Source organism: Pseudorasbora parva, chromosome 23 (genome assembly GCF_024679245.1).
Source record: "Pseudorasbora parva isolate DD20220531a chromosome 23, ASM2467924v1, whole genome shotgun sequence".
Lineage (NCBI taxonomy): Eukaryota > Metazoa > Chordata > Actinopteri > Cypriniformes > Gobionidae > Pseudorasbora > Pseudorasbora parva.
The window spans coordinates 4,466,216-4,478,764 of record NC_090194.1 but is presented as its reverse complement, the minus strand read 5'-3'; the positions used below and the strand labels follow the sequence as shown (position 1 = coordinate 4,478,764).

The window sequence follows — 12,549 nt, the reverse complement described above, 5'->3', positions numbered from 1 at the left end:
AACAAGTAAAAAAGATATGTATCATATATATATTTTTTCTCTCTCACATAGTTCGTGTCAACAGTGTTTTCGCGAACAGAAAAAAATGTTTGAGTGAGTAGGTAACCATAGCAACAGCTTGCGCGATTGCTGTTTGCATCGGACGGTATGCTACCTCGGAAAATACCCTACAGTTTTATCACGTTATTATCCATCTAATTTTGCAAAGCGGAAGTAAGCTATTTTTAAGAGTTCCCATTCGCAATTAGAAAGATAACAAGGTGCAGTGAACGGTATATTTGTGCTACACACAGGTGTGTTTTTGATAATTAAATTAAAATAATATGATGACAATGAAAAGTTTGCAATATAAAGCATTAGCCTATAACGGAATGTTTTTGTACAGGTAAAATAACTGAAAGCGAATGACACCGGAAGCCAGACATAATGACCGCTATTTCGTGAGTTGGATACTGCGCTAAAAACACTGAAATGAGATTAATAACGGACAGAAATTCTCGTAAAACGAACAATTCACTCTCTGAAGCTATGACTAAACTGCAAAAAGTAGGCACTTTTGAATAAATATGCAGCCTTTGTGTTATCAGAATGAGTTTCCTAGTTATAAAAATAAAAAGTCAAATTTTGAATGGGATGAGCTCAATCACTTCAGATTAATCGACTTCAGAAGTGAAGTAGGAAATTTACGTGAAGTAAGTGAAGACAGCATTAAATGCAGGCCAAGTTTTTCTTTTTTTAATAGCCTACCAATTTTTAAATTAGGCCAACCTATTTTAAATACCAATCCCACCGAGTAAGGCCTACAACTGGATTTAACATGTCACAGGTGAATGAAAAGTCAATTATATATAGGCTAGACAATGCAAGTTTAAATGACAAATTGGTGTAGGCCAATTTTGATTTTTCGACAATAATTCCAATGTTTTCACCGCCAAACCCACAACACAAAAAAAATATGCTTTGCCTATCATAGCCTACATTCGGACTCAGATCTCTGCTGCACGGTTGAGCTCTGTCTATGGTTGAGCTCAGTATCATTGAGCACAATATGTTAGCCTATTTAAAGTGACGCAGTCCCATTATTTATTTATATTTAGGCTATGCATTAAGATTGTAAAAATAATAGCTAAAGAAAAGCTTAATAAATCAATAATAGATTAGAAACACAAAAGGCAGAGCTAAATATTTTGTTTATTGACAATTCGATGGATTTTATTCCATGCGCTTTTTTATTTGACCAATATTTGGCTCTTATTTTTTATTTTTATGTGCTAACCACGACCATTCGTTACTCTGCACTTAAAAATAAAAGTTTCAAAAGGGGGTTTCCTTAGCGATACCATAGAAGAACCGTTTTACTCTCTTTCTCATTGTGAAGAACAATAATAATCCAAATAACTTTTTCCACTGTAAAAAATATTGTGCAATGGACAGATTCTATGGATGTTTAAGGTTCTTCATTGAACCATTTTATTTTCAAAGAGTGCATTGCGCAAAATTGTGATAACGTGCCGCTTTCATAAGAATTCAAAAGCTTTCAAAGCACAAAAAAAGAAGACGCAGCTCGTCTGACAATTGTCTTCGATAATTCACTCAATGTACATAGTTTACATTATTTGTTATAACAAATGACAAGTCACAGTTTCGAGTTCATAAATATGTAAGTCCACGTGCCAAAAAAACAATATCGTCCCGCGAAAGTGCTGAAAATGTAAAATGTTAAACTTCAATTGGAATGAAAATTAATTGTTACATCTCTTGAATGATTATTTATCAAGTAAATATCATACATCTATTTACAGTGAGTAGCATACATTACGTACCATTCATTCCACATTTACAAAAATGGTCGTCAGTCACAAAGCCATGTGATAAATGATAATAGTAATAATAATAATAATAGCCTAATGATACACACGCACCATTTTATGTCCTTCAGCTGTCCGAAAAAAATCTTAAGCGCTTGAACAGTTTTCAGAATAAAAATAAAATAATAATAAAAAAAACTATATAATTTCCTATCTAAAAGATTGTAATATGTGTTTTGTTGTTGTTGCTCATGGGGATGATAATACTAGAGTAAATGTTCGGGAGAGCAAATGTCATCTTCAATATCGACATCATCTTCATTGTCGTCCAGCGTGTATCTGTCCGGGCTCAAGCCGTTTTTACCGTCTGTGCTTTTCTCGTGCATTTCGCTCTCGCTCGTGTTCTCCAGCGATCTGTCTACATCATTCGGGGTTTTCTGGTCGTCTTGTGTTTTCCTCAGCTGTTTTTTATGTTTCATCCTCCGGTTCTGAAACCACGTCTTTACCTGCGTAAGGCAAACGATGTATAAACCTTAATGAACTCCTGATTCGTTTCATAAATCGGATGTGAACACATGTAAGATCTTGAAAAATGATGACCCATGTTTAACGCCGTTACCTGTGTTTCCGACAGACTGAGCGCCGTCGCCAGCTCCACGCGCTCAGGTGTGGACAGATACCTCTGGATCTCGAACCGTTTCTCGAGCCCTGATAACTGTGAGTCTGAGAACACTGTTCTGGCCTTTCTGCGTCTGCAGTGCTTCCCTGGTAACTCCGGATGATGCTGAAATAACGCAGGCATCTGCATTCCTTTTGCATGGGAAACATATAGATGATAATTAATATTCGTCAAAAATCTTACAGACTTAAGTTTATATATTTCAATGACGCAAGTGAGTTAGAATGCATGGGAAAAACTCAATATAAGTTAGAAAAAATAAGATGTTTTAATAGCCTAAAGATTATTTTTAAATAATAATAATAATGTTTTTTTTTAAATCGATAGGTGATTTAATAAATAAAAATCAGACAGAAGGCCTATCAATTACAAATGTAGCCTATTGTTATAGCCTAGTTATTTTATATTTTATTTTATTTTACAAAATCTGAATATCACTTTGCATTGTACAAATACGTATAGGCTACAACTGTTGCTAGGGATTATTTTTTCCTCACAATAATTAGAAGTAATCATATTAATAATTCTCAATAATTCTAACTCTTAAAAATACCTTCGTTGGTGCAAAAGTCAGATTGATTGAAGCATTTTAAATTATATATATATATATATATATATATATATATATATATATATATATATATATATATATATATATATATTACTTTAATTGTTACATGAATTACATTTAGATTAAATATTTAGGCTACCTAAATTTGCAGAATAGCCCCATTTTTCAACTGTATGAATTTACTAAAAAATTAAGGGTTTATAGAATGATTATATATATATATATATATATATATATATATATATATATATATATATATATATATATATATATATATATATATATATATATATATATATATATATAGGCTATATATTAACTGGCATGTAGGCCAGCATGATTTTGTATAGCGGTCATAACTTCCGTAGGCACAAAGACAAAACAAATAAACCAATTTATGAGCACCAATAAATGCATGAAATGCCCCAAAATGGGGACCTAATATACATTATTTCTTCACATAAATGTTTGAGTTGAAATTTAGGGTGGGCTACTTACCGGATGCGAAAAAGTACGGATGATGTTCAGGTTTGTGCAGCGGATGATGCGGATGAGGAGCCAGGATCGGTGTAGGCATAAGGGGATATCCATACTCTAAAAGAGGCATCCGGGAGGCAAGAGAGTTTGAAAAGGGCGAAGGAAACACCTCTCGCAAAGGTTTAGGCTTATGTAGTAAAATATCTTCAATGAAGAACGACGTTGACCTTTGAGTCGGCATCTGGGGGACCGGAGATGTGTAGTTCAGATTCATTTCAATTTTTTTTATCTTTTTTTGTAGGACAATCCGTGAGGCTTTAGATGCCAGACAAAACAAAATCACTCAGTTGGTCCCAGTCTTTCAGGACTAAAGCGGAAACGTAGTCTCGTTGGCAACCTGTGCACGCCGCTACAGGTACATTACTATTTATTTGGATCGAGACTGACAGCAGCAAATCAGGAAATAGATTAGCACTCAGCCAATGGCGCGACGGCTGGGCGGAGAATTGAACGCGTTCTGTATGGATTAATTATGCAAGGGGCGGGAGGAGCGGCAGGGTCGCTCCCCGTGGTGCTGAAAAAGCCTCGCTACAAGAGCCCTGTTCCCAGACATAAGCCTGCACTTTCACTGTACACTGGCTTAAAAGGCGCGTGGACCTGTCAAGAACCTTAACAAAGGACTAACACTGGCCGATAGCGTTTAAAGAACTCAGAATAATGCACGGCATGCACCTGTTACAATCCATTTGAAGCTTCTGTTACGACCGTTACGATCGAAATGGTCTCGGCGAGCTCTGATTTAACCGTTTCTAGGATTGTTATCTCAAAAGTTTAAAATGACCCAACATAACAAATAATTGTGGTTGGAATAAAAAGCTACAGCTTGTGTATGTTACGAATGCTAACGATTTATATTTCTTCACGAGTTCTGTAGGCCTATTGTTAGTAAAATAACCGTATTCAAAAAACACTATAAAACAATAATAATATATATATTTTTTTAAAACAATCACGTGTTCAATTAACACATTCATTTAGGCTAACCAGGTCGTCAGACTACATTTTAAATTGTTTATAAGTCCGCTTCTTTCAGAATTATGTTTACTCAAAAAGGTTAATATAGCCCAACATAAATAAGTGTGTTTGTAATAAAAAAAAAGCTTGTTGTAGGCGTTATTATAACCAGCTGCAACTTCTGTTACGAATGAGTTAACACTTACAATTTTCTAGTTCTGAGTTCTGCAGGCCTGGGTTCTGTATTTTAAAATATATAGCCTATATATATTATTAGGCTATTAAAATAAACGAATGAAATGAACACTACATAAAATAAAATAATCACGTGTTCATTTAACACAGGTTTATCCATTTTAAATGGCTTACAACGCCACTTCTGTCAGTTAAGACCGTTAATAAATAAAATGTCTTCGTTAGAGCGGCATGGCTAACCCTGATTTTGTAGGCTATGACCAGATTTTTTTTTTTTTTTAAATAACCCAAGAAAACAAACAATTTATGGAGTATTTACCAATTATAAAGTTAACCACTTACCATTTAGTGAAAAGGTAAAATGCTCGTTTCTAAACCTGCTGATGTTTCATAGAGAACTGTCTGTGGCTCTAATTTCTTCTCTTTTTTTCTTGACGAGGGAAAATGTAGCCTATGCTGTGTGTGTGTGTGTGTGAGGTAGGCCTATATTTTTTATTATTATTTCCTGTTATGGTACAGGGCAACAGGGCTTCTATGAATTGGGATTTAATTGTAGATATTGAAATCTGCGAGGATACAAGTGTGCTTCAGTTCCGTCTCAACTGATGGAGCGGTAATTTGTTGATATCGTGTTGTCATCACATCTGCAATCACGGGGGCTAATGGCAAAAGTGTTTCATTATTGGCAGAAGTCTTGCAGCAATGCTATTAGGTAATTAGGTTGGATGTTAGAGCGAAAGTAGTAATCCTCGACCGCAGGATTTCCATTTGATCAGATGGGTTAGAACAAATTAATTACTAGATTCAATTGGTCATGAAAACAGTATTCCTGCAAATATGAAACATGGCTTCATTAGTAGGCCACTACGGAGAGAGAAGATCCTCTAAATTACAATACATCACAGAGTTGCTCGGTTTTAATGAGTTTCCAGCCACCCTTGAACGCAAGCAATGCTCTTACTGACTAGTTTGTATTTGTAAAGTACTGCAGTCTACAGTATAAAATGCTGTTTTGTTTTAATTTAAACTAACCATTTTCTGGGGTTTATGCCCAAAACAAAGACAATTATGCTATAAATTCAAAAACGTATCTTACGCGGGCGATTAAAAAAATATTTCGTGCAGTGTAAATGCAAATAAACTCAAAGATGTAATGTGCAATCGAAAGCTTTTATCAACTGACACCTGCGCTCCGCACTGCTAACGAATCACGGACACAAGTTGCTTTTATGGCAAAACGCGAAAGTAAATGTACTAATGGTGATGGAATCGCCTTTGCTTGAGAAGTCGATAGAATCCGCACCCATGCAGAGGCAGTTAAGCAGCTTTTAATAGCCATTTAATCAAGTGAAATTGGGGGACAGCACGCCATGCGTCACACCTAAGTGGTGTTTTTCTGTAAGAAGCTTGTGGCATTAGCTCGCGCACCTTATAGAGCAGTTTACCTACTAGACCAGCTTATTGGGGAATGCAAAGTCCTTATGCATCCAAAAATATAGTTTGATACTTTACTCACACAAAGTAGGCTACCAGTAAAAAGCTTGAAAATGATCTGATCCATTAAATAAAACCACTATTCTATATTCCACTGTTTTATAGAAAGAAAGAGAAAGAAAAAAGAAAGAACAAAAGAGACACATGAGCTGAAGGAGAAATAAGGAGAAGGATATATGTTTATTTGAATGTTTTTTTAATTTGATTGTCCACCAGTTGATTTGTACAGCTTTTCATAATATAGACAGAAAAAAAGATTGTAAGTGTTCACACATTGTTGGACAACTTCCTTCTTTTTTTATGACCTAATGATGTTTCTAAAGTTGCTTCCAATATTGGTGATAATAAAGCCCAGTCTTCTAGTGAGGATTCGAGCTTCTGGGGCATTCATGCATCCGGTATGCACACATATAGAAAATACCTGAATAAAGACAACAAAACAAACACGTTCATTAAAGTAAAACAGTTAGTGTTGGTTAGTTCGGTATAAACTGATTAAACGGCAATTTACCTCCCTTAATGAACTTGTGTTTCAACAATAACAACACTAGATATTAGTTCAGCAGTTTTTGTTGTTGTTGTTGAAAAATACAAACGAGTAAAGTTGATCGTTTAGAGATGCAGACTTTAACCGCTATCATTACCTGAAAAGAAAGTGAGCACCACAGACACCCAGCCAATGATGTAAGACCAGGAGAACCTCCAGTTACCATAGCGTTTACCATAGTAATTTATTGTGACGCCCGTGTACACAGCCATGGCCAGAAACACAAAAAAGCCTTGTGGGGGAAAAAAGGAGAGAAGCAGGAATACTAAATGTTGGCTATTTAATATTAATATATTTTATTTCCAGTTTCACAAATTTCAGGTTAATTTACTTAATTATAAAAGCAAAACATATTTCTCAGATTACATACACTTGCAGACACTTACTAAACATCAGCATTTAAATGATCTTGTCTCAAAAGTTCTCATATTTCAAGATTAAATATAAACGAGAAGAAAATGCAACTCACATGAGATGAAGAACAGAATGCCTGCAGCAAAGGTTTTATCAAACCTGTCAAAGGAAGAGTAGTGGATGAAGGCCATAATACCGAGGATGATGCCAAAGAAGCAGGCCAACAGAGACAAGATCATGAACGCTCGTGTAGCATCCCAGTATGCTGTGAACACACACACACACACACACACACACACACACACACACACACACACACACACACACACACACACACACACACACACACACACACACACACACACAGTCAAAGGCTATGTTATCATCACCGGCTTGTTTGTAATGGATAATGAAGTCAAAGTGAAATTGAAGGTCTAGGGAGTCAGATGTGCATTGGTTTATGACTCTGCTGGACTGTAAACCTCACCAATGCTGTCAGTGTGTGTGAAGCATTTTCCCGGCATGCAGTATCTCCACAGCCCCTGATGCATGTAGTTGTTTGAATGACGGTACTGCATCCAATAATCTGTTGCTGTGGAAACAATCAGGAGTATATTGCCCACTCCTGCACAAAACAGCCCTCCTCCCATGAAGCTGTACATTGTGCACCTACAGACAGACTAAAAACAAAAGCACACACACATTTATATGCAAGCACACATGCATTAATGCACACACACATATGAAGGTCAGGGTTGTGTTAGCATCAAGGGACTGGTGTGGACTCCTCTCGATAGCGCTGCACTTCACTCAGAGGCATGTAAGTGTCTGTAATTGCATTGTAATGAACACATTACTTCCTCTGAGTGAGCTGAGAGGTCAGTATCAGGAGGCTACTCGCTCTCTTCTTTTCAGGTTAGGCTAGCGGTTTTCAGACCAACTGGTTATTGTAAATAGAAAAAGCAACGTGTTGGTTAATCAAGTTTTTGAGTTTTTTTGTGAATTGATGTGCTTTAAATTCCTCTTGCTGGGGTGCAATGCCAAATATTGCCAAATATTATCTCGATGTAAATATAATCACATAATCTTCCATTATGTGAAACCGTTTCCCCACTATCATATGGACACATAAAAAAAGAGATAGAGGTTAAAAAACACCATTCAGTAGAGGGCGCCATAGTTTCCCTTTGTAATTGGTTAAAAAAGCGTACAGTTTGGTGACTTGGTAATTTGTTTAGAATGAAACATTTTTATTTAAAGGTACATTATGTAACTTTTGGCATCCCAAGCAAAAAATAGTCCAAATATAAATAGTCCAAATATATAGCTGTACAAACATGGTTTGGGAGATGAATTAATGATGTACTTGCTCATTATACAATTTTTGTAAATTTTGAACAAAAAATTACACAGTGTACCTTTAAATGAACCGTGGAATATCATAAATATAAAACATACCATTTTTAAAAACATTTTCTAAATTAGTGAAACAATATATGCAAATTGACAAATTGTCTTTTAATAATAATAATAATATAATATTTTAATGAATATTCATAAACTTTTTGACTCAATTTTCTATTTAATCATATAACACTCTTAAAAATGCTGGGTTAAAAACAACCCAAGTTGGGTTGAAAATGGACAAACCCAGAAATTGGGTTGTTTGAATGGTTCCATTCACTGGGTTCAAACAACCCAATTTCTGGGTTTGTCCATTTTTAACCCAATTTGGGTTGTTTTTAACCCAGCATTTTTAAGAGTGAATAGGCTTACATTTTGTTTAATATCATGAAATATTAAATCTTTTGAAATATTGTGTTAACTTTACACAGATTTCTGAGCAGCTATTTTAGAGCTTAACAATTCTTATATTACACCTGACAGACGTTAATGTTGTCTTTGTATTTTTGGAGCGTTTTCCAAATGTATAAACCAGAAAAAAATGGGAGGAAAAAATCCAACAAATAAGCTGATAATCTAGCTATTAAAAGTAGTCACACTTACCTTTATCAAACCCCTTAATGAAGTCTAAATAAAATACGCCAGGGCCCTATAATGGCAGTACAGGCAGCTTTCCAGCAGCTCTTAGCACTAGCGTTTAGCGGGTGAATAGAGGGAACAGGGAAAGACCAAGCAGAGCTCTGAAACAAAAGAACAGGCAAAAACACAGCCAATCAGCTAGGGCTAGTTTTGTGATTTTGGAATCTGCTGAAGAAACAGAACTATCTACAAATCCTGATGACTGGAGGCTTTCCATTGAGCGGGCGCCGCTAACCACCCTATAGTTGGGAAGAGGCCGAGCGGAAAATCTGGATTGCTGTTGGGCCTAGCATGGAACAATTCAATTCTCAAAACAAAATTAGAATTTATTGTATGTGCTTTCATGCTGCAATATGAAGTTTTGAACCATACATTGAAATCAAATGTTCACCATCAAATTAAAGTGACAATACAAGGCAAATAAAATACAATTAGCCTACAGTTGGGATAAAAGGAAAATGAATCGACGTCAATGGTCTCTTAAAAATACTTGAGTAAGATGAAATATAACCAAACGATCATTCGTCCATCTGTCTGAGGCTTTCACAGATCTACGCAATACGTTCTCCAGATTTCCTCGACGTTTCAGTCGAACCGTGCTATTGAGAATTAGCTTAGGTTTGCTTTCCCTCGCCCTGATGTGTGTTAGAGTTGTTTTCTCCTCCAGAAGGCTTCCTCTCCCATCTCCCGCACATGGTCCCGAAGATGAAAGGACCACAGTGGATCCATTACCTGCATTAGAGCAAGTTGCTCGGACCAATTGACGACTACAAAATGCAACAGGAAAGGGGTTTTTTTCAAAGATGTGAGTGCCGTACTTACGTCTAACTTCATTTTTATAGACCACCGCCTATTTTGTTCCATTTCAACTGAGGCAGCAGAGGGGCATTTGATATCATTCTGAGCTATCAAAGTGGACAATATGTCTCAGTGAGAGCGAAGCAGTTCTTTTACGAATGCAGCTGGCTTTTCAGAGGATGAATTTGTTATGACACGTGTATTAAAGAAAACATTAATGATAACAAATGTCTAGCTACTCTGTGGATGCACAGAAAAAGAATATTCCTAACAGACCTTCAGAGGATTCTCTGTACCTTTGTGGGCCAGTTACGTGCAGTAACAATAATGACAAAAATGCAATGCCACTGATGCTAACCTCAACCCCGGTCCATTTAAAGATGGATGGATATATTGATGGAATGATAGATAGATAGATAGATAGATAGATAGATAGATAGATAGATAGATAGATAGATAGATAGATAGATAGATAGATAGATAGATAGATAGATAGATAGATAGATAGATAGATAGGGATGATGGATGGATAGAATGAAAGAACAATAGATAGATGGATTGAGTGATAGATAGATAGATAGATAGATAGATAGATAGATAGATAGATAGATAGATAGATAGATAGATAGATAGATAGATAGATAGATAGATAGATAGATAGATAGATAGATAGATAGAATGAAAGAACAATAGATAGATGGATTGAGTGATAGATAGATAGATAGATAGATAGATAGATAGATAGATAGATAGATAGATAGATAGATAGATAGATAGATAGGTAGACAGACAGACAGACAGACAGACAGACAGACAGACAGATAGATAGATAGATAGATAGATAGATAGATAGATAGATAGATAGATAGATAGATAGATAGATAGATAGATAGATAGATAGATAGATAGATAGATAGATAGATAGGGATGATGGATGGATAGAATGAAAGAACAATAGATAGATGGATTGAGTGATAGATAGATAGATAGATAGATAGATAGATAGATAGATAGATAGATAGATAGAATGAAAGAACAATAGATAGATGGATTGAGTGATAGATAGATAGATAGATAGATAGATAGATAGATAGATAGATAGATAGATAGATAGATAGATAGATAGATAGGTAGACAGACAGACAGACAGACAGACAGACAGACAGACAGATAGATAGATAGATAGATAGATAGATAGATAGATAGATAGATAGATAGATAGATAGATAGATAGATAGATAGATAGATAGATAGATAGACAGATAGATAGATAGATAGATAGATAGATTTAACCCAACGGCTGGGTTTGTCCATATTTGACCCAAATTTGGGTCAAAACAAGCCAGAATTGTTTCGAGTGTGGATGGATCGACTGATCGACTCGTCCAGTTTACTTCAAAACGGATATTGAAATAATTTCTGTTTCCAGCGTCTCCCTTTCAGAGGTTTGCCCTTTCATAATGGAACAAAACACAAACCAGTTTCAGCCCTGACCCCTCCAACATAATGCACAGTGCCTGAGAAATGTCTTTGAATCCTTTAAGCTGCCAGGCGCATCCCCCTAAATGCCTAAATCAACTCTTTAGAATTTCATTTCGCAGCCTTCGGTTGGCTAATTTGTATGGCAAGTGCTTTCAACATTTTCCCGGCATTTAAGCGGCTGCCTTAATCAAAAGAGCATGCAGACGATTCTCCCTCCCATCCCTGCTCGACGGCACCGAGTATGGAATAAAACCCTTCCACTTAACCACTTAGATGAATATATCAAGAAACTAATTTGTCATTTTAATTGCATGATTTGAAGAGACGCTGCCTCACTTTGCCTCTTCCATTTTGCTGGATTTTCAATGTGAGCGCACATTAGATTGATCTATGAAAGACAGCAGAAATCACAACATTTATGTCTTTTCATTTTGCCGTAATTAGATAATTGAAATTCCTGTCACTGTCTCTGCACTTTTGCAAAACACAAACAGCACACAGACCCCAGACGGAAGAGATTGCTTTTTTTGCTCTTTGCGTCCTCCTCTTTGTTTTTTTTCCAAGTTACTTTTCCTCTCCGTTGTTTTATTATTTTTTTCTCCTTTTCCTTTCACCAGAGCCAATCACTCACTCCATCTGCCGAAGCCAGAAATAGCACAGTGCATGTCCATTTTGTTGAGATTTACCGTCCCCATTAAGTGATTGCTAGCCGAAATGACAGGGCACCTTTCTCTTGATACACTCCGAGAAACCCGGCTGGCTCACATTAAGGACACATTACTCGAGCCCATTTTCATCTAGCTGCAAGGATATCCATTAAGGTGCCTCACAACCCTAAATTTTTCCATTTTCTCTCTCACTAAACTTGACTTCACATATTATTCTCTGCTCTGTTTTGTCATTTGCAGCGACAAATTATATCAGGGCGAGGCTATCTCTCTCAATGTTTTCCCTCCCGACAGGGCAATTTGCCGTGACTGATTCTGAAGTGTCAAAATGGACACATCATTAGTCCTAACTATGACTGATGGATGGCTCTCCTCAGAAGTTCTCCGGAGTCTGCCAAGTTTCCAGCTCTAGAGAGGCA

At 36.2% G+C, this 12,549-nt stretch overlaps 2 protein-coding genes across 2 annotated transcripts; both read right to left on the bottom strand.

The window, feature by feature from the left end:
• Positions 1–1,410: 1,410 nt before the first annotated feature.
• bsx (brain-specific homeobox) lies at positions 1,411–4,083 on the bottom strand. Its single transcript, XM_067433792.1, has 3 exons — positions 3,557–4,083; positions 2,428–2,618; positions 1,411–2,314 (listed from the first exon to the last, which is right to left on the bottom strand). Exons 1-3 carry the CDS (start codon positions 3,807–3,809, stop codon positions 2,075–2,077), a joined length of 684 nt encoding a protein of 227 aa, XP_067289893.1. The 5' UTR covers positions 3,810–4,083; the 3' UTR covers positions 1,411–2,074.
• A 2,401-nt stretch (positions 4,084–6,484) lies between these two features.
• On the bottom strand, positions 6,485–12,314 carry lim2.1 (lens intrinsic membrane protein 2.1). Its single transcript, XM_067433513.1, has 6 exons — positions 11,966–12,314; positions 9,147–9,283; positions 7,627–7,819; positions 7,255–7,404; positions 6,883–7,017; positions 6,485–6,659 (listed from the first exon to the last, which is right to left on the bottom strand). The coding sequence occupies exons 3-6, from the start codon at positions 7,799–7,801 to the stop codon at positions 6,598–6,600; spliced, it is 522 nt and encodes a 173-aa protein (XP_067289614.1). The 5' UTR covers positions 7,802–7,819; positions 9,147–9,283; positions 11,966–12,314; the 3' UTR covers positions 6,485–6,597.
• Positions 12,315–12,549: the final 235 nt, after the last annotated feature.